Raw genomic sequence first — 23,873 nt, 5'->3', positions numbered from 1 at the left:
ACCTTCAATATGATCTACCCTTTTAGGGATAGATTTCAAATAGCTCTGATATAGCAGAAACGACTAAATTATGAAATTGCTAAATTGGGAATTGTATTTCAACCCAGAACAAAAAATGTGCTTTGACGGACACTAAATAACTTTCCCAGCCACAACAGGACAGCGGTAACGAGAGATTTAGCGGGATATAAATTTGAGGCCTAGTATTTAGGCGCTGGGTGACAGGTATGGGTTTAGTGACAGAATTAGATTTGGAAATGCACAGTAGCGGGTGTGTGAAGTTATTCTGAATGACCCTATGTGCACCTTGAATATTATATACCCTTTTAGGGATAGATTTCAAATAGCTCTGATATAGCAGAAACCACTAAATTATGAAATTGCTAAATTGGGAATTGTATTTCAACCCAGAACAAGAAATGTGCTTGAACGGACACTAAATAACTCGCCCAGCTACAGCACTAGGGACAGATTTAGCTGGATATAAATTTGAGGCCTAGTATTTAGGCGCTGGGTGACCGGTATGGATTTAGTGACAGAATTAGACTTGGAAATGCACAGAAGCGTGTGTGTGAAGTTATTCTGAATGACCCTATGTGCACCTTGAATATTATATACCCTTTTAGGGATAGATTTCAAATAGCTCTGATATAGCAGAAACCACTAAATTATGAAATTGCTAAATTGGGAATTGTATTTCAACCCAGAACAAGAAATGTGCTTGAACGGACACTAAATAACTCGCCCAGCTACAGCACTAAGGACAGATTTAGCGGGATATAAATTTGAGGCCTAGTATTTAGGCGCTGGGTGACAGGTATGGGTTTAGTGCCAGAATTAGACTTGGAAATACACAGTAGCGGGTGTGTGTGAAGTTATTCTGAATGACCCAATGTGCACCTTGAATATTATATACCCTTTTAGGGATAGATTTCAAATAGCTCTGATATAGCAGAAACCACTAAATTATGAAATTGCTAAATTGGGAATTGTATTTCAACCCAGAACAAGAAATGTGCTTGAACGGACACTAAATAACTCGCCCAGCTACAGCACTAAGGACAGATTTAGCGGGATATAAATTTGAGGCCTAGTATTTAGGCGCTGGGTGACAGGTATGGGTTTAGTGCCAGAATTAGACTTGGAAATACACAGTAGCGGGTGTGTGTGAAGTTATTCTGAATGACCCAATGTGCACCTTGAATATTATATACCCTTTTAGGGATAGATTTCAAATAGCTCTGATATAGCAGAAACCACTAAATTATGAAATTGCTAAATTGGGAATTGTATTTCAACCCAGAACAAGAAATGTGCTTGAACGGACACTAAATAACTCGCCCAGCTACAGCACTAAGGACAGATTTAGCGGGATATAAATTTGAGGCCTAGTATTTAGGCGCTGGGTGACAGGTATGGGTTTAGTGCCAGAATTAGACTTGGAAATACACAGTAGCGGGTGTGTGTGAAGTTATTCTGAATGACCCAATGTGCACCTTGAATATTATATACCCTTTTAGGGATAGATTTCAAATAGCTCTGATATAGCAGAAACCACTAAATTATGAAATTGCTAAATTGGGAATTGTATTTCAACCCAGAACAAGAAATGTGCTTGAACGGACACTAAATAACTCGCCCAGCTACAGCACTAAGGACAGATTTAGCGGGATATAAATTTGAGGCCTAGTATTTAGGCGCTGGGTGACAGGTATGGGTTTAGTGCCAGAATTAGACTTGGAAATACACAGTAGAGGGTGTGTGTGAAGTTATTCTGAATGACCCAATGTGCACCTTGAATATTATATACCCTTTTAGGGATAGATTTCAAATAGCTCTGATATAGCAGAAACCACTAAATTATGAAATTGCTAAATTGGGAATTGTATTTCAACCCAGAACAAGAAATGTGCTTGAACGGACACTAAATAACTCGCCCAGCTACAGCACTAAGGACAGATTTAGCGGGATATAAATTTGAGACCTAGTATTTAGGCGCTGGGTGACAGGTATGGGTTTAGTGCCAGAATTAGACTTGGAAATACACAGTAGCGGGTGTGTGTGAAGTTATTCTGAATGACCCAATGTGCACCTTGAATATTATATACCCTTTTAGGGATAGATTTCAAATAGCTCTGATATAGCAGAAACCACTAAATTATGAAATTGCTAAATTGGGAATTGTATTTCAACCCAGAACAAGAAATGTGCTTGAACGGACACTAAATAACTCGCCCAGCTACAGCACTAAGGACAGATTTAGCGGGATATAAATTTGAGGCCTAGTATTTAGGCGCTGGGTGACAGGTATGGGTTTAGTGCCAGAATTAGACTTGGAAATACACAGTAGCGGGTGTGTGTGAAGTTATTCTGAATGACCCAATGTGCACCTTGAATATTATATACCCTTTTAGGGATAGATTTCAAATAGCTCTGATATAGCAGAAACCACTAAATTATGAAATTGCTAAATTGGGAATTGTATTTCAACCCAGAACAAGAAATGTGCTTGAACGGACACTAAATAACTCGCCCAGCTACAGCACTAAGGACAGATTTAGCGGGATATAAATTTGAGGCCTAGTATTTAGGCGCTGGGTGACAGGTATGGGTTTAGTGCCAGAATTAGACTTGGAAATACACAGTAGCGGGTGTGTGTGAAGTTATTCTGAATGACCCAATGTGCACCTTGAATATTATATACCCTTTTAGGGATAGATTTCAAATAGCTCTGATATAGCAGAAACCACTAAATTATGAAATTGCTAAATTGGGAATTGTATTTCAACCCAGAACAAGAAATGTGCTTGAACGGACACTAAATAACTCGCCCAGCTACAGCACTAAGGACAGATTTAGCGGGATATAAATTTGAGGCCTAGTATTTAGGCGCTGGGTGACAGGTATGGGTTTAGTGCCAGAATTAGACTTGGAAATACACAGTAGCGGGTGTGTGTGAAGTTATTCTGAATGACCCAATGTGCACCTTGAATATTATATACCCTTTTAGGGATAGATTTCAAATAGCTCTGATATAGCAGAAACCACTAAATTATGAAATTGCTAAATTGGGAATTGTATTTCAACCCAGAACAAGAAATGTGCTTGAACGGACACTAAATAACTCGCCCAGCTACAGCACTAAGGACAGATTTAGCGGGATATAAATTTGAGGCCTAGTATTTAGGCGCTGGGTGACAGGTATGGGTTTAGTGCCAGAATTAGACTTGGAAATACACAGTAGAGGGTGTGTGTGAAGTTATTCTGAATGACCCAATGTGCACCTTGAATATTATATACCCTTTTAGGGATAGATTTCAAATAGCTCTGATATAGCAGAAACCACTAAATTATGAAATTGCTAAATTGGGAATTGTATTTCAACCCAGAACAAGAAATGTGCTTGAACGGACACTAAATAACTCGCCCAGCTACAGCACTAAGGACAGATTTAGCGGGATATAAATTTGAGACCTAGTATTTAGGCGCTGGGTGACAGGTATGGGTTTAGTGCCAGAATTAGACTTGGAAATACACAGTAGCGGGTGTGTGTGAAGTTATTCTGAATGACCCAATGTGCACCTTGAATATTATATACCCTTTTAGGGATAGATTTCAAATAGCTCTGATATAGCAGAAACCACTAAATTATGAAATTGCTAAATTGGGAATTGTATTTCAACCCAGAACAAGAAATGTGCTTGAACGGACACTAAATAACTCGCCCAGCTACAGCACTAAGGACAGATTTAGCGGGATATAAATTTGAGGCCTAGTATTTAGGCGCTGGGTGACAGGTATGGGTTTAGTGCCAGAATTAGACTTGGAAATACACAGTAGCGGGTGTGTGTGAAGTTATTCTGAATGACCCAATGTGCACCTTGAATATTATATACCCTTTTAGGGATAGATTTCAAATAGCTCTGATATAGCAGAAACCACTAAATTATGAAATTGCTAAATTGGGAATTGTATTTCAACCCAGAACAAGAAATGTGCTTGAACGGACACTAAATAACTCGCCCAGCTACAGCACTAAGGACAGATTTAGCGGGATATAAATTTGAGGCCTAGTATTTAGGCGCTGGGTGACAGGTATGGGTTTAGTGCCAGAATTAGACTTGGAAATACACAGTAGCGGGTGTGTGTGAAGTTATTCTGAATGACCCAATGTGCACCTTGAATATTATATACCCTTTTAGGGATAGATTTCAAATAGCTCTGATATAGCAGAAACCACTAAATTATGAAATTGCTAAATTGGGAATTGTATTTCAACCCAGAACAAGAAATGTGCTTGAACGGACACTAAATAACTCGCCCAGCTACAGCACTAAGGACAGATTTAGCGGGATATAAATTTGAGGCCTAGTATTTAGGCGCTGGGTGACAGGTATGGGTTTAGTGCCAGAATTAGACTTGGAAATACACAGTAGCGGGTGTGTGTGAAGTTATTCTGAATGACCCAATGTGCACCTTGAATATTATATACCCTTTTAGGGATAGATTTCAAATAGCTCTGATATAGCAGAAACCACTAAATTATGAAATTGCTAAATTGGGAATTGTATTTCAACCCAGAACAAGAAATGTGCTTGAACGGACACTAAATAACTCGCCCAGCTACAGCACTAAGGACAGATTTAGCGGGATATAAATTTGAGGCCTAGTATTTAGGCGCTGGGTGACAGGTATGGGTTTAGTGCCAGAATTAGACTTGGAAATACACAGTAGCGGGTGTGTGTGAAGTTATTCTGAATGACCCAATGTGCACCTTGAATATTATATACCCTTTTAGGGATAGATTTCAAATAGCTCTGATATAGCAGAAACCACTAAATTATGAAATTGCTAAATTGGGAATTGTATTTCAACCCAGAACAAGAAATGTGCTTGAACGGACACTAAATAACTCGCCCAGCTACAGCACTAAGGACAGATTTAGCGGGATATAAATTTGAGGCCTAGTATTTAGGCGCTGGGTGACAGGTATGGGTTTAGTGCCAGAATTAGACTTGGAAATACACAGTAGCGGGTGTGTGTGAAGTTATTCTGAATGACCCAATGTGCACCTTGAATATTATATACCCTTTTAGGGATAGATTTCAAATAGCTCTGATATAGCAGAAACCACTAAATTATGAAATTGCTAAATTGGGAATTGTATTTCAACCCAGAACAAGAAATGTGCTTGAACGGACACTAAATAACTCGCCCAGCTACAGCACTAAGGACAGATTTAGCGGGATATAAATTTGAGGCCTAGTATTTAGGCGCTGGGTGACAGGTATGGGTTTAGTGCCAGAATTAGACTTGGAAATACACAGTAGCGGGTGTGTGTGAAGTTATTCTGAATGACCCAATGTGCACCTTGAATATTATATACCCTTTTAGGGATAGATTTCAAATAGCTCTGATATAGCAGAAACCACTAAATTATGAAATTGCTAAATTGGGAATTGTATTTCAACCCAGAACAAGAAATGTGCTTGAACGGACACTAAATAACTCGCCCAGCTACAGCACTAGGGACAGATTTAGCTGGATATAAATTTGAGGCCTAGTATTTAGGCGCTGCGTGACAGGTATGGGTTTAGTGACAGAATTAGACTTGGAAATACACAGTAGCGGGTGTGTGTGAAGTTATTCTGAATGACCCAATGTGCACCTTGAATATTATATACCCTTTTAGGGATAGATTTCAAATAGCTCTGATATAGCAGAAACCACTAAATTATGAAATTGCTAAATTGGGAATTGTATTTCAACCCAGAACAAGAAATGTGCTTGAACGGACACTAAATAACTCGCCCAGCTACAGCACTAGGGACAGATTTAGCTGGATATAAATTTGAGGCCTAGTATTTAGGCGCTGGGTGACCGGTATGGATTTAGTGACAGAATTAGACTGGGATATGGCCAAAAAATAAACAGACTATTGCTGGTTAAATGCACTTGGTGTGACAGCTTCACCCTGATGTAGGCTTTAGCCAAAAAACAACCACACCATTGAGGGTTAAATGCACTTGGTGACAGGCGCAGCTTGCCCCTGATTTAGTATATGGCCAAAAAATGAACAGACTATTGCTGGTTAAATGCACTTGGTGTGACAGCTTCACCCTGATGTAGGCTTTAGCCAAAAAACAACCACACCATTGAGGGTTAAATGCACTTGGTGACAGGCGCAGCTTGCCCCTGATTTTGTATATGGCCAAAAAATGAACAGACTATTGCTGGTTAAATGCACTTGGTGTGACAGCTTCACCCTGATGTAGGCTTTAGCCAAAAAACAACCACACCATTGAGGGTTAAATGCACTTGGTCGCAGCTTGTGCTGGCGCACCACAAGACACAAAATGGCCGCCGATCACCCCAGAAAAATGTGACTGACAAACGGTCTGTGCAGCCTAAAAACAGTGAGCAATTGAGGATCAGCAGCTCAATGATCCACAGCTGCAGATCGATCAGTTAATCAAGTCCTTTGGAGGAGTTAATCTGCCTAATCTCGCCCTACTGTCGCAGCCGCAACCTCTCCCTACGCTAATCAGAGCAGAGTGACGGGCGGCGCTATGTGACTCCAGCTTAAATAGAGGCTGGGTCACATGGTGCTCTGGCCAATCACAGCCATGCCAATAGTAGGCATGGCTGTGATGGCCTCTTGGGGCAAGTAGTATGACGCTTGTTGATTGGCTGCTTTGCAGCCTTTCAAAAAGCGCCAAGAAAGCGTCACAAAAGCGCGAAGAAAGCGACGAACACCGAACCCGAACCCGGACTTTTACGAAAATGTCCGGGTTCGGGTCCGTGTCACGGACACCCCAAAATTCGGTACGAACCCGAACTATACAGTTCGAGTTCGCTCATCCCTAATTATGATCTAAAGAATCAATAGTTCTAATAGGTCATGTCTAGTCCATATTATAAGAGAAAGAATAGTGATGGTCCCTCAGAAACTATGACACTCGGTACAATCTTGTAAATAAAAGTTGGTTCTAAATAGTGACTGCACTTAGTTCTTGCACATGCATAGTTTATAAGGGCTCATTCACACGACCGTGGTTTGGTTCCACATCTGAGCTGCTTTTTTTGGCGGCTCGGGTGCAAACCCATTCACTTCAATGGGGCCGCAAAAGATGCAGACAGCACTCTGTCTGCTGTCTGCATCTGTTTCTCTGTTCCGTGGTCTCGCAAAAATTATAGATCATGTCCTATTCTTGTCCATTTTTCTATAATGGGCCGTCTGTTCCATTCCGCAAATTGTGGAAGACACACGGGCGGCATCCATGTTTTGCAGATCCGCAATTTGCGGACCGCAAAACACAGCACAGTCATGTAAATGAGCCTAAGTCTAAAAAAAGACAGGAAGGCAAAAAAAAAAACTGTAAGGTAGAAGCCAAGTTTTCTCCCTCAAAGAACAACTCCCTGGATCAACGACCCCTCTCTAGTAACTATAGCCTGTAATAGTATTACACTCCAGAAATACATTCAGGCCCCTCTTAAACTCTTTTAGTGCACTCACCATTACCACCTCCTCAAGAAGAGAGTTACATAGTCTTACTGCTCTTACCATAAAGAATCCTCTTCTATGTTTGTGTACAAACCTTCTTTCCTCCAGACGCAGAGGATGTCCCCTCGTCACAGTCCTTAAAAGATGATGAGAGAGATCTATGTACTGACCCCTGATATATTTATAAATAGTTATTAGATTGCCCCTTAGTCATAAAGACCTATCAGAAGTTTTGATAAGTGAGTGTCTGAGTGCTGAGATCCTCACCTATTGCTGAAATTAATGTGCAGAAGTGCTCAATCAAGTGTTGTGCCCCTTTGACGGTGATTGGCTCTCCTTATGATCTGAAGCAAAGTTTAGAGAACTCTATAAGCTTGTCTATGACTTTATCTAGCAATGGGAGCCGTTGAAAACTGAAGAGGAACCATACTCAACTGAGTGCTTCAGTTGTCAGTGGGGGTGCAGATGCGGAGGCCCTCATTGATCACAGGAGCAATCAGAATCAAAACTTCTGAAATATCTTTATGACATGTCAAAAGATTTATGAAAGTGCAAGTACTCTTTAAGTACATATATCAAATGATAAAACACTGTGGGGGTCATTTATAAAACCAGTGTGAAGCAGAACTGGTTTAGTTACCCATATTAACCAATCAGATTCCTCCTTTCATTTTGCAAAGGAGCTGTCCAAAATGAAAGATGGAATATGATTGGTTGCCATAGACAACTAAGCCAGTTCTACTTTACACCGGTTTGATAAATTCCCCCATATATTCCACAATTATTATAAAGAGGAACATTATATGTATGGACACAATTGAGATGCCCTCTGTATTTTTTTTTTATTTGTTTAAAATTGCTTGACTAACTGATGGGTATAGTTAATTCAATATGAAACTCTTGGGCAAGTCTTTATGATTACTAGCCAGTTGTATGCAAGTTTTTCACTCCGTGACTTTTAGTGTAATATTCATATCCTATATTTTACTTTATTCTAGGTAATAGAGGCAATGCAAGCAGTTTTGCTAGTGGAACTTAGGAAATGGATGGACGCTTTGAGACAAACTATAATCACAACTCAACCAGTTTCTATGGTGGATTATTGTAGCCCACAAAAACCATCAAACATGGAACAGTCCTACAATTTTGAACAATTATTTCAGGAAACGTCACTTCAAAGTAAGTAGGAAGCATGGGAAACCATGTACTTCATTATAAATACAAATATGTGAGTTATGAACATTAAATAAATAATTATCTTAAAAATACAATGCATTCAGAAAGTCTTCAGAGTCTTTGACTTTTTTCACATTTTGTTACGTTGTGGCCTTGAGGTAAAATAGATCAACATTCAAGTTTTCCCCTGTCAATCTGAACTTAATCCCCCATAATGACAAAGTAAAAACAGAATTCTTGGGTACTGTATTAGGCCACATGGTTGGCACACCTAGATTTGGGGATGTTCTGCCATTCTTCTCTGCAGATCCCCTCAAGCTCAGTCAGGTTGGATGGGGACCATTGGTGGACATTTTTAGGTCATTCCAGAGATGTTCAATTGGGTTCAAGTCATGGCTCTGGTTGTGCCACTGAAGGACATTCACAAAGTTGTCCTTAATCCTTTCCTATGTTGTCTTAGCTGTGTACTTACAGTCATTGTTGGAAGGTGAACTTTCAGCCTAGTCTGAGGTCCAGAGCCCTCCAGGGTTTCTTTGTACTTTGCTCGATTCAGCTTTTTCTCAACCCCAACCAGTCTCCCTGTCCTAGCCTCTGAAAAACATCATCAAAGCATTATGCTTCCCCCGTCATGCTATACTGTAGGGATGGTATTGCGCAGGTAGTAATCAGTGTCTGGTTTCCTCCAGACGTGATGCATAAAATTAAGGCCAAAAAGTTCAATAGTGGTTTCCTTAGACCAGAAAATCTTGTTTCTCACAGTTAGAGAGTCCTTAAAATATTATTTTGCAAACTTTCATATGTCTTTTACTGAGAAAAGGCTTCTTTCTGGTCACTTTGCCATACATCCCAAATTGGTGAAGTGCTACAGTGATGGTTGACATTCTGGAAGTTTCTTCCATCTACACTCAGTATTTTTGGAGCTGAGCCAGAGTGACCATTGGGTTATTGGTCACCTCTCTTACCAAGGACCTTTTCCCTGACTACTTAGTTTGGTGAGGCAGCCAGTACTTTGTACTTTTGGGAATTTTCAGTGCAGCAGACATTTTTTGTACCCTTCTCCAGATCTGTATCTCATTGCTGTCTCTGAGCTCTACAAGCAGTTACATTCTTATCATCGCTTGGTTTTTGCTCTGATATCCATTGTCAGCAGTTAGACCTCATATAGACAGGGCTGAATCTTTCCAAATCATGTCCTATCAACTCAATTTACCACAGGTGGACTCTAATCAAAGTGTAGAAACATGTTAAAGATGCTCAAGAGAAATAGGGAGCTCCCAGAGCTAAATTTATTATAGTTATATTTTATATTAAGTGTTATATAACAAAATGTAAAAAGCGACGACTTTCTAAATGTATTATAAATTATATTATAAATGATATAGCAAAAGCTAACACAATTACTAGTTTGTAGAATTGTATGCATGACTCTGAAACAGCCTTGTAAAAATCTTCGAAAGAATACAGCTTTTGATTTCCTCCTGATACCTTCCATTTTGGGGTGGAGCTTGATCAGTGGGGTGAGAATTCGTATTATTTGTCTTCTATCGCAGACAGAGTGGTAGAGAAGTCTCCTGCTGCATCCTGTTATAGGGTTTTGAAAAGGAAACGGGAGAAAAATGGCCGATCTCCAGAGACAAATATTAAAGAATTCTATAAATGTCTCATAGCTTTAGAATATGTTAGTGCAGGAAATCCTTTTATTTAAGAACATTATTTCTTTTAAAGTCTCTATATTCATGCTTCTGAGGCAGGGAGGATTTTTCCTAAGACACACATGTACACAAAACAGTTTACGGCAGTGAAAGAATTTACAAATCATGACATGCACCAAATTTGCTCAAAAACTGCAACCTTTAACAGCACCCCCACACTTAATGCCAACATAAATATGCAACAGTTGAGCTGGGCCTCCTCCTTTTTGTACAGATTTATGAAGAAAACCACAAAATTCATTCTTAGCAAATATATATATGTCATAAAAGGGTAGGGAACAGTGCAGTCCTGTGCTCCACCTGCACCACCTACCTACTTGCACAATCTGATGGCCCACAACTAGACGACAGTGCCTTCTTAACTAAGTGCAGGGGCCTAAGCCAAAACGGTAAAAAGATGAGATAGAAACACAAAGCAAAGTGAAACCAGGAGATAATGTCAGAGACAAAGACAGCAGACAAAGGGGAGGTCACAAGCTAGCTAGCTGAGTCAAATACCAGGAGGTCACATCAGAGGCAAAACAGTAATGGGAAGCAACGTAAAAGTCAGCAGGCAAAGGTCAGTAATCCAGAGTAGCAAAGACATAGCTAGCTAGTGAGGGCAAGAATACCAATCACAGGTACCTTCTGCCAGCAGCTGTTTGTTTAAATAACCCACCTCTGTAGGCATGTGACACTGGCACAGAGCCTGATTGGTCAGACGTACTGGCTCCCTGATAGGTCGAGCAGCCCCACTTTCAGCAGGGTTAGTTGCCATGGCAACAAGTAAAGGATGGGATGGATGTGGCATTAACACTGGAGTAACATCTCTATATATGTTTAACCCCTTCAAGACCTTGCAATATATTTTTTTGTGCATTTTTGTTTTTAACTCCCTGCCTTCCTGGAGCGATAACTTTTTAAATTTTCTGTTCACATAGAGGTATATGAGCTTTTTTTTTTTTCAAGACAAGCTGTACTTTTTAAAGACACTGTTTAATATTGATTATGATGTAGTGGAGGGCTGGAAAAAAATTCCAAAAGGGGTGGAAATGTAAAAGAAAAATGTAATTCGGCCACAATTTTATGAGTTTGTTTACAACAATACCACATTTATATATAGTAGTTTTCCTTGTGTTTTCACACTTAAAAAAAAAATATATTAAAACTTTGGAAAAATAAAATATATTTTTGCATTGTCATATTCTGACCCCGACAAATTATTATTATTTTTAGGGCTACAGGACTTTTTGAAAGCTATTTTTTTGCAGGGTGAACTTTAGTTTTTATTGGTATCATTTTGGGGTGTGTATGACTTTTTGATGAGATGAGATAAAAAAAATATGAATCGGCCATTTAGATTTTTTTACATTACATTGTTCACTGTATGGGATAAATACGTTTATTTCAATAGTTCTGCCATTTTGGGACACGGTAGTGCTAATTATGTTTATTTTATATTGTTTATTTTTATTTTTAATATAGGGAGAGGGAGGTGATATGATTTTTTTAATATACTTTTTTTCATCTTTTTTTAAGCCCCCCCCCCCCTCAGAGGACTTGAACATGTAATCATCAGATTGCTTGTCCCAAAGACTACAATGCATTACCATTACAGTATATGGGAGATTGATTATGTTCCTCTGGAACCCTGCCTGATATGGTGGAGGTCAGAAAGGGGCTAAAGGTGCAACAAACTTATCAGCCCCTTTATCCCCTCATGATAAATTACCCTTTTTTTGTAAAAAAAAAAACACAAAATAAATAAATCAAAGTTCTGTCCTGCAAGATGCAACATATGCAAACTGAACCCACAACATAACGTTATAGGGAGACGATATTTTGTGAAAATAGGTAAATTGGTGTGTAGAATAATCTTCGTATCTTTAACCCTTGATATTCATTCGTTTTTAACAGTACATTAATTAGAAATTTAAGAATAAAGATTACTTACAAGTAACTGACAGTGAGGTCTGAAAATTTGTCAGGTTTTATGCTAAGTTTAATCACACGTAGGACTTCAGTTGTAATTGAAGATGTCAGTCCACAGTAAGTGATAATCCTTGTACCCTGTTGCTATCAATACTGGAAGCCATACGTATTCTATTAGGCTAATATTTATTTACATCAACTTCTAAATGTGCAGCAATGGACTTTCTGATTTAATGTTCCCTAGATGATTTTCAGTTTATTTTTAATTCTATTTTTCCTCTTGAAAGTGACTGGCATAATATTTAGGGTTTCAAATGGCACTTAGTTCTCGTAAGAGAGCGCATATCCATTTATATTCTTCAGCCTTTATGTCTTTGACTTCAACTTAGAAATAAATCATCTGCATCTCACTGAAATGAAATGTCTTTGTTTTTCTCCTCCCATGGCTGATTGTTCAGTGTTCGGACTGGGGAAAAGAAAGGCTGCTGAGTCCTCTAAAACTAAAGTATATTTCCTCTCTCCTTTGTGGATTTTACCGGAGAACAACTTAATGTAGTAGAAATCAGATTTGGTGTGTATTTTTACACAAAATCAAATTGCAAAGGCGCCACCCCTGCACTTCATCCTCCTTCCAAACACTAAGGAGGATAAGATTCCACCATCAGTTCTCACCGCAGTTAAACATCCTTACAGGAAAGCTTTCCTGCAAAGTGAAGATTATGCTTTCCAACTTAGAAATAATTTGCTGTAAATGCTTCCTAACTTCCTGGACTGAATGCTGTGCAGAGTATTATAGGAGAAAGTTGTATGGAATCATACTTTAACGGGCAAATGGGTTTCTTTCTTTCTTTTCCGTCCAGCATAACGGAAACCAGATGGATCCTTTGTTTGCCCATATACTTCTATTATGAAATCAAAACGGAATGCCTCTAAAGGTTTCCATTTTGATTTCCGTCTTAGGCCTCTTTCACACGGGCACAGCTTTGGGCCGGATGCGTCCTGGGTGCATTGCGGCAAACCTACGTGAGTAGGTACGCAATTTCCGTCATGTTATGGACCATGTGATGAGCACAGTGACGTCACCACAGGTCCTTTTCCTCACAGATTGGCAAAGAAGAAGAAGACAGAAGAGAAGCCGGGCTGCGTGAACAAGCGGATGAGGTGAACTAAGTTATTGTTTTGATTTTTTTAACCCCTCCAGTGCTTTTTTACTAAGCATTATGTATTAGGAATGCTATTATTTTCCCTTATAACCATGTTATAAGGGAAAATAATAAAGATCGGGTCCCCATTCCGATAGTCTCCTAGCAACCATGCGTGAAAATTGCACCGCATCCGCACTTGCTTGTGAATGCTTGCGATTTTCACGCAGCCCCATTCACTTCTATGCGGCCTGTGTTGCCCTAAAAACGCACAATATAGAGCATGCTGTGATTTTTAGGCAATGCACAAGTGATGCGTGAAAATCACCGCTCATGTGCACAGCCCCAAAGAAATGAATGGGTCCGGATTCAATGCGGGTGCAATGCGTTCACCTCACGCATTGCACCCATGCGAAAATCTCGCCCGTGTGAAAGAGGCCTTATGGATTCCGATATTTTCCGTTAAAACCATGTTATAACAGAAAGCCATAACGGAATGCATAACGGTGATTTGGACAAGCCCTTAGTGAACTTCTAGCATGTGAAAATTGTATCTATTTTATTATTATTATCATCATTATTATTATTATCACTACTATTATTATTTTTAAGAAATTGATACTTCAAAGTATTTTTTATGGGAATGGGTCATCAGAAAATGACCTATTGGTTCAATCATATTTTTATGTTTTAAAAATTTCTGGTGATTTTTGTTTTAATTATCCATGTCACTATATAAATTGCAAGGAAAAGAAAAAACAAAACCTAAAATTGTGCAGATTTAACAATGATCAATAGGCTTAATAATCAGAATTATGTTCAACATACAAACTTGGTTTAATGAATAGGTAATTTTAGGATGATGCACTCAGTTTAAATTGTTCTTAGTATTGTTGATACATAGATAATGTCATAAATTACATTTTACTTACAGAATCTGAAACTTACATCCTCGGATTTCAGCAATTGCACCTTTATTGCACACATTTGGCGATCTTGCCGTCAGTTTTTAGATGTTCAGGGAATTTTCTTCCTTTTGCCAGTTTAAAGCATGCCTTTTCTTTGCGATTCTATATGTAGGGCCATCATGCTATGCCATCTTTTTACTGCATGCACATTATTTTGGGTAGTTACGGGCTTCGATAAATCCATTAATAGTGGACATTTATAGGTAAAACTGCTTACAACCGGTGAAAAAAGCTAAGAGAATAGTTGTACACAATTGATATGGCACTGGTGTTTGAGTAACTATGGTCCTTCACTTCCCCATGATCCTCAGGAATTTCACGTAAACAGATTTAAGCCAAAATGGATATGAAAGTCAGAACATAATTTGAACAAGTATCTGAATTACCATTTTTTTTATTATTAACAGGATAAACAGGTGCTAAGGGATTCATAGTGATCTTTTTGTGGCTTAGTAAAATTCACACAGTCCAAGTCTAGCAGTCACATTACATCATGCATCCAGTTTTATAAACTTTTCATCATTTCATAGAACAATATATATGTCTATATGGGTTCTTGAACTGAGACCCATATTGATCCCTAGAAAAGGGTATGGAACCCATGCCCCTCAACGTGCATATATCTTCTATACCCCTGCCTGTCTTTTAAATGTTGACATTTTTCGAATGGGACTAAAATGCACATGTCTCTATGTCAAAAGCTGGAGGTATCCTTTCAAATACTTTGTCAACTTTAAAAGATTGAGCCCTAAAATTACTTTGACTGTGTGTATAGCAGTTGAGATGTGAGTGAAAGACTTGCAGGTTTGTATTGGCTAATGCAGTTCATTTTGTGGGAATATATCAGGAACGGTACGTCCTAGAGAGCTGAGACCCGGCCTAAAATCTCCCCGGACACCTGATGTACCTGTGTGCCAAATTTGGTGAAGATTGGTCTAGTCATTTGGTCGCGCACAAAGAACAGACACACAGAAACTAATTTATATATATATATATATATATATATATATATGGGACTAGCAGGAGGACCCAACTTCACACGGGTATATTTAATCTATTTCATTAAATGTTTCTTGGTGTCGTTAAAAGATGTCCCCCATAACAATGACCTCTACAGCACCCCGCCCCACTGTCTGCTAAGCTGTGTATTTAATCCTATCCTGTGTGATACAGTCCGCTTAGCTATGTATCTAATCATATCCTGTGTGATTCTGTCTGCTGAGCTCTGTATCTAATCCTATTCTGTGTGATACTGTCTGCTGAGATATGTATTTAATCATATCCTGTGTGATACTGTCTGCTGAGCTGTGTATGTAATATTATGTTGTGTGATAATGTCTGCTGAGCTGTGTATCTAATCCTTGCTGAGCTGTGTATCTAATCCTATCCTGTGTGATACTGTCTGCTGAGCTGTGTATCTAATCCTATCCTGTGTGATACTGTATGCTGAGCTGTGTATCTAATCCTTGCTGAGCTGTGTATCTAATCCTATCCTGTGTGATACTGTCTGCTGAGCTGTGTATCTAATCCTTGCTAAGCTGTGTATCTAATCATATCCTTTGTGATACTGTCTGATAAGCTGTGTATCTAACCATATCCTGTGTGATACTGTCTGCTGAACTGTGTATCTAATCCTTGCTAAGCTGTGTATCTAATCATATCCTTTGTGATACTGTCTGATAAGCTGTGTATCTAATCCTATCCTGTGTGATACTGTCTGCTGAGCTATATATCTAATCCTATCCTGTGTGATACTGTCTGCTGAGCTGTGTATCTAATCTTATGTTGTGTGATACTGTCTGCTGAGCTATGTATCTAATTTTATGTTGTGTGATACTGTCTGCTGGGCTGTGTATCTAATCCTATCCTGTGGGATACTGTCTGCTGAGCTATGTATCTAATCCTATCCTGTGTGATACTGTCTGCTAAGCTGTGTATCTAATATCCTATCCTATGCGATACTGCCTGCTGAGCTGTGTATCTAATCCTGACACGTCATATGACTGTATATTTAAGGACCTGCAAACTGCTAAAACCTGTGATAAGTTGTTATGGAAACCTGAAGTAGGACCTGCGAGCTTCTATTGGCTGATGAGGTATATGTGACCGTGTTAGCATATGAAGAGAAACACTTGCAGGCTTGTATTGGCAAATGCAGGTAGTTTTTTGGAATGTCTCAGGCACCTGATGTACCTGTGTGCCAAATTTGATGAAGATCGGTCTAGTCGTTTGGTCCAGACAGACAGAAACTCATTTTTATACATACGAGACTAGCAGAAGGACCCAGATTCGCACGGGTATATTTAATCTTTTTCATTTAATGTTTGTGTGTGTTGTTAAAAGATATCAACAGTATCCCCCATAACAGTAACCGCTACAGCACCCCGCCCCTTTAACAGTGAACGCCACAGTCTCCCTCCCCTTAACACTAACCCCCCCACAGTACCCCGCCACTTTAAAATGGGACCTGCACAGCAGCCCATCCCCTTAACTTAGACCTGCACAGCAGCCCGCCCATTTAACAGTGAGTTTCACAGCACCCTACTCCCTTGACTGTGACCTCCGGGGCCCAACCACTTAACAGTGACCTTCACAATGCCCGCCCCTTTAACAGTGACCTCCACAGTGTCCGCCCCTTTAACAGTGACATCCACAGGGCCTGCCCCTTTAACAGTGACCTCTGCAGTGCCCACCTCTTTAATGCTAGGGCTACACGACAACACGTGTTGTGCAAATTTTGTCTCAACAACTTTTATAATGATAGGCTATGGTGTCGCACTGTGTCATGCGACATGCCTCGACATGGCAGTTGGGATTTGAAGAGAAAAGAATTGCAGGCTTGTATTGGCTAATGCAGATCATTTTTTGGGAATATCTCAGGAACAGTATGTCCTAGAGAGCTGAGACCCGGTCTAAAACCTTCCTGGACACCTGATATACATGTGTGCCAAATGGTGAAGATTGGTCCAGTCAATTGGTCGTGCATAAAGAACAGACAAACATATTTTTACAGAAACTCATTTTTATATATATAAGAGACTAGGAGAAGGACCCGGCTTCGCACGTGTATATTTAATCTATTTAATTTTATGTTTCAGTGTGTCGTAAAAAGATATTGACAGTTTCCTCCATAACAGTGACCTCTACAGTACCCGCCCCTTTAACAATGACCTCCACAGTGCCTGCCCCTTTAACATTGACCTCCACAGGGGCACCCCTTTAACATTAACCTCCACAGTGCCAGCCCCTTTAACAATGACCTTCACAGTGCCTGCCCCTTTAACAGTGACCTCCACAGTGCCTGCCCCTTTAACAGTGACTGCCCCTTTAGCATTGACCACCCCTTTAACAGTCACCTTCATAGTGGCTGCCCTTTAACAGTGTCCTTCACAGTGCCCACCCCTTTAATAGTGACTTCCACAGTGAAGCCTCTTTAACAGAGACCTCCACAGCGCCCGCCCCTTTAAAAGTGACTTTCACAGTTACTGCCCCTTTAACAGTAACTTTTACAGTAACCTCCCCTTTAACAGTGACTTTCACAGTGGCTGCCCCTTTAATTCACTTTAATGACAAGCAAACCTTAAAGACCTTCAGGCCATATTTGCAGCCACCAAATACTTACTAGAAGTGCACAAATAGTCCCACAACATGGACAGTGACATACCAGAGAGGGGTCAATGGCAAAAATTCCCACAAATAATATGTATTTTAATCAGGGGACATTTTTATGTGTCTTAAAGGGAAACTCTGAAAAATGTGCATTTTAGGCCAGTGGAGTACAGGCCCCAAAAACTTTCAGGCATTCACCTGACAGAAAAGAACAAGTGATTATGTGGCTGGAGGTATGTTAGACGGTCACTGAATAACAATTTTACTGTAGGCCAGTGGAGTAAAAGGCCCCAGAAATTAGGCATTTATCTGACAGAGAAAGGAACAAGCGATTATGTGGCTGTAGGTACATTAGGCGGTCACTGAATAACAATTTTACTGTAGGCCACGGGAGTACAGGCCCCAAAAATGAGGCATTCACCTGACAGAAAAGAACAAGTGATTATGTGGCTGGAGATATATTAGATGGTCAGTGGATAACAATTTTACTGTAGGCCAGTGGAGTACAGGCCCCCAAAATTAGGCATTAACATTACAGAAAAGGCCTTTTATGCCACTGCATATACATAAGAAGAGGACCATTCTTTGTCCTGGGTAATAGAGGATATGTGTGGGCTGGCATGAGGAAATTCCATTACAAGTGGTCATCACAGGTGTTTAATTCCTCCGCGATCCATGCCTCATTCATTTTTACAAATATGAGGTAGTCCACAATGTCGTGAGGTAGACGAGTGCGCTTATCAGCCACGATCCCCCCCTGCTGCGCTGAACGTCCTTTCGGACACTCAACGAGGGGCAAGCCAAGAGTTCCATGGCAAATTGTGCCAGCTCTGGCCACAGGTCAAGCCTGCACACCTAGTAGTCCAGGGGTTCCTCGCTTCTCAGAGCATCCACATCGGCCGTTAACCTGATGTAGTCAGACACCTGTCGGTCTAGGCGTTCGCTGAGGCTGGATCCAGAGGACGGCTGTCGATGGGTTGGCTGCAAGGATGATCTCATATCCAAAGTGACCAACACATCTTCAAACAGCCCTCTTCTTGCAGGCGCGGTAGGATTGGTACCTGCACCTGTTTCGCTGTAGATGGAAAATTCCTCTGCCAGTGCCCGCAACAGCAGAATGCAGCATCTCTCGCAGCAAGGCCTGGAAATGCTGCATTCTGACAGCCCTCTGTGATGTGGGTAACATGTCCACCATTTTGTGTTTGTACCGGGGGTCTAAGTATGCTGCCACCCAGTACTGCTTGTTGCCCTTTATGCTTTTTATACGGGGGTCCCTCTTCAAGCACTGGAGCATGAAGGCCCCTATTTGCTATTGGAAGTGGTTGAGTGCCCTGGCTCCTGCTCAACGCCCAGGAGAATGTCGTCCTTGGTCTCCTCCCCCCAGCGACGGACAACACCAGAGATCCCCGAAAAGTTTAAAGTCCCCCTTAAAGCCTGCTCTTCTTGCTCTTCCTGCTCCTCCTCCCCCCAGCCACCATTCTCTTCTGACTCCTCTTCACTCATGCTGAATTGTCTCAGATGGAGTACCCCCCTAGGAATTAATTCAGTATTGTGACGTCCTCATCTTCCAGCTCCTGCTCCTCAATGGGTTGATCAATAACGCAAAGCAATGCACGCTGCAGAATTAAGGCGTTAGGTGCGATGTCACTGATGGCGCCCTGGCTGCGACTGACCAGTTTGGTGATCTCATCAAATGGCTGAAGAAGTCTGCATGTATCGTGCTTGAGCAGCCACTGGTGCGGTGAAAATAAACCAAGCTCCCCAGAACCCTCCTGCTGCAGAGTTCGTACAGGTAGTCGTTAAAGGCACATTGCTGCTGGAGCAGCCTATTAAGCATATACAAGGTGGCGTTCCAGAGTGTCGGGCTGTCACAAATCAGACATCTGACGGGCAGGTGGTGTTACCACTGAACGTCAGCAACGCGAGCAATGGCCGTGTAAGATCTTCTAAAATGGCCAGAGATTTTCCTGGCCTACCACAAGACGTCCTGGACTCTGGGGTATTTGGCAAAGAATCGTTAAGACTAAGACTAAGTTCTAAGTTCAGGACATGTGCCATACACGGCACATGTGTCATTTTGCCCTGTTTCAGCGTGCTCAGCAGATTGTAAACTGGTGTGCGACAACAGTGCCAAACTGTCAGAATGAGTGGGGTTTGCCACGGAATGGCCTGTGACCCGAATCGCTTAAAGCAGTGCAGGATCGGTGTGGCTCTTGGCTTAGAGCCACAACAGTCGCAGCACAGCATGACAACGTCTCACCTGACACGTAAAATAGATTCTGAGGAGCTTGGGGGGTGCAGCGGAAGACCAAATAACACCAAATCCACACGGGTGCCACGGGTTACATGCTTGACAGATGTCAGAAGGTTCACCCAGTGGTCAGTAAAAGTTATGTACCTTCCCTGCCCGTGTTTGCTAGACCACGTGTCTGTGGTCAGATGTTTCTTTGCACCGACACTTTGTGTCAGAGATATATTCAATTGCCGCTGAACGTAGCCATATAGCTCTGGGATGCCCATCTGGGAGAAATATTTTCTTCCGGGGACAATGGCCACAAATTTTCTAAAGGTCTCTGAGTCCACCAGTTTATATGGCAGTAATTGGCGGGCTATCAGTTCCGACAAGCCAGCGGTCAGACGTTAGTCAAGACGTTATCCGGCGTCATCCAGTTTTTATGCTTGAACGTTTGGGCCATGGAAGCATGCGTGGAGTGGAGGACAAATGGAAGGAGAAAGGAGAAGGAGAAGAGGCAGGAAGTGGAGCGCCGGGAGTGTGGCTTTGTGGGTTCTGAAGGCGTTGCTTCCACTGGGCTTGGTGATGGGAGGCCAGGTGCCTTCTTAAGGCAGTAATCCCTAGGTGAATGTTGGGTTTACTGCGACTTATGCGTTGACAGCACAGGCTGCAGAGGGCAGCACTATTGTCAGCAGCGGACACATAAAAAAAAGCCCACACTGGGGAGCCATGTGCCACGTCCTGGGAGCGCAAGATGTGCATGGTGGATGGCTCGCTCCAGATACATTTGCAGTCTGCTTTTTGCGTCTGGTGCACTGCGAGTTCTGCCTGCTTCTCCTCCTTCTCCTCCCCATCTGCTGCTCCATCTCTCCCTCTGGACTCCCTTCCTCTTCTTCTCTTGTAGGTACCCATGTGACGTCCATCGACACGTTATCATCGTCACCATTACCACCACTGACATTAGAGATCTCGGAGTAGGTAGTAACAGCAGGGACCACCCTCCTTGGGCTGATCTGGGTACTGTCGTCTGACCGCTGGGTGGTGGCCATTGCTACCTCATTTTCCTCATCCGATGCCAAGAATGGATGAGAAAATAATTCCTCTGATTCGAGTGGAGAGGCTATTGTGGTGGTGTCTTTGGGGGTACACACAGCAGAGAGTGAGGAGGGTGCAGATACAGAGGATGAGAAGGGTGCAGAAGTGGAAGGCTGAGTGAGCCACTCAACCAACTCTGGTGCGTCCTTTGACGCAAACGCACACACCTTCTCCAACTTCACACTTAGGCTCCGGCCTGATGCACCTGTCCGACCTCTACCACCCCTGCGGAATGGCCTGCCTCTTCCTCTGCTGGTCATTTTCAAAATAACTCTGTGCCAAAGTCCCTAGAGAAGAGCACTATTTGTGGAAGCAAATATATCATAGGCCTTAATCAGTATTTGGTTGAAGCTAGTATATCAATCCCCTTAATCAGTATTTTGTGGATCCAGGTGTGTTGCAGCCTCAATCAATATTTGGTGGAAGCTGATGCATCAAACCCCTTAATCAGTATTTTGTGGAAGCATGTATATAGAACCCCTTAATCAATATTTGGTGGAAGCAGGTATATCGCACCCCTCAATCAGTATTTTGTGAAAGCAGGTATGTAGAACCCCATAATCAATATTTGGTGGAAGCAGGTTTATTGCACCCCTCAATCTGTTTTTTGTGGAAGCATGTATATAAAACCCCTTAATCACTATTTTGCGGAAGCAGGTATATCTCACCCCTAAATCGATATTTGATGGAAGCCGGTATATCAATCCCTTTAATCAGTATTTTGTAGAAGCAGGTGTATTGTAGGCCTCGATCAATATTTGGTGGAAGCAGGTATATCAATCCACTTAATCAGTATTTTGTGGAAGCAGGTGTATCGCAGGCCTCAATTAATATTATGTGGAAGCAGGTATATCAATCCCCTTAATCAGTAATTTGTGGAAGCAGGTATATCAATCCCCTTATTCAGTATTTTGTGGAAGCAGGCATATCAATCCCCTTAATCAGTATTTTGCGTAAGCAGGTATACCAATCCACTTAATCAGCATTTTGTGGAAGCAGGTATATTAATCCCCTTAAACAGTATTTTGTGGAAGCAGGTGTATCACAGGCCTCAATCAATATTTTGTGGAGGCATGTATATCAATCCCCTTAATCAGTATTTTGTGAAAGCAGGCATATAGAACCCCTTAATCAATATTTGGTGGAAGCAGGTATATCAATCCCCTTATTCATGATTTTGTGGAAGCAAGTATATAAAACCCCTTAATCAGTATTTTGTGGAAGCAGGCTTATTAATCCCCTTAATCAGTATTTTGTGGAAGCCCGCATATAGAACCTCTTAATCAATATTTGGTGAAAGCAGGTATATCGCACCCCTCAATCTGTATTTTATGGAAGCAGGTTTATCAAGCGTCTTAATTAGTATTTTGTCAAAGCAGGTATCGCACCCCTCAATCTGTATTTTGTGAAAGCAGGTTTATCAAACCCCTAATGTCATGCCCTGCTCAGATTATGTGCGGAGGTCTGCCAGGTTAGCAGCACATGTGTATTTTTTATTTTTGTTTTGGAGTTGAGCTGTATCGGCCTCCCTTCAGGTGCTCTGGATGGGGTCGTTTGTAGGAGTTTAAATCACACCTCTTCCCAGTGTTCCGTGTGGGTTATAGCTTCAATCTTGCTCTGTGGAAGGAAGGATTTGCCATTTGTGCTCTGTGACAAGATAAGTTGGTTTTGGCTTTCTTTTGTGTGTTCTGTCTAGGCTGTTAGGGAGACGCCTGCCTCCTCCAGGTCCTGAGGAAGCAGGCTGTCTCTTTTCCCCTGTCACCATCTTAGGGATTTTAGGGTATATTCAGCCTTAGGCACGGGGCAAGTTTATTCCCACCTTAAGGGTTTGAACGTGGGCACAGTAGTCTAGGGAGAGCTGGTAGGGATTTGTAAGGAGGAGACCTTTTATCCCCAGCTTCTGGCCTAGACACTTGTTTGTGGTTTTCTGTGGTATCTTGTATCCTGTCCAGCGTGACACCTAATCTGTATTTTGTGGAAGCAGGTGTATCGCAGGCCTTAATCAATATTTGGTAGAAACAGGTATATCCATCCCCTTAATCAGTATTTTGTGAAAGCAGGTATATAGAACCCCTTAATCAATATTTGGTGGAAACAGCTATATCCATCCCCTTAATCAGTATTTTGTGGAAGCAGGTATATCAAACCCCTTAATCAGCATTTTTTGGAAGCAGGTATATAGAACCCCTTAATCAATATTTTGTGGAAGCAGGTATATAGAACCCCTTAATCAATACTTGGTGGAAGCAGGTATATCGCAGGCCTCAATCAATATTTGGTAGAACCAGGTATATCGCACCTCTCAATCAGTATTTTGTGGAAACAGGTATATTGCACCACTCAATCAGTTTTTCTTGGGGCAGCAAGCAGTGGCGGATCCAGAGCCTGGTCTCGGGAGGGGCACTTCTAGATTTTTTTGGGAAAATAATGTGGTGCTTATAGAACAGAGTATTATATTTAACCTATTGTACATTTGTCTTTCCAAATTACAGATTTTAAAAATTACAAACAAATAGGTGACAT

At 41.3% G+C, this 23,873-nt stretch overlaps 1 protein-coding gene across 1 annotated transcript in view; it reads left to right on the top strand.

Moving 5' to 3' along the window:
* The window catches only part of LOC122925729 (WD repeat-containing protein 72-like), a 187,697-nt gene that overhangs the window by 37,853 nt on the left and 125,971 nt on the right, over nucleotides 1-23,873 (top strand). Inside the window, exon 6 of the mRNA XM_044277076.1 lies at nucleotides 8,503-8,683. Within this exon, the coding sequence (XP_044133011.1) occupies nucleotides 8,503-8,683 (181 nt within the window). The remainder of the gene's footprint in view (nucleotides 1-8,502; nucleotides 8,684-23,873) is intronic.

Source organism: Bufo gargarizans, chromosome 2 (genome assembly GCF_014858855.1).
Source record: "Bufo gargarizans isolate SCDJY-AF-19 chromosome 2, ASM1485885v1, whole genome shotgun sequence".
Classification (NCBI taxonomy): Eukaryota; Metazoa; Chordata; class Amphibia; order Anura; family Bufonidae; genus Bufo; species Bufo gargarizans.
Note: the sequence above shows the minus strand (reverse complement) of the source record. Positions and strands in the feature narration are given on the sequence as shown.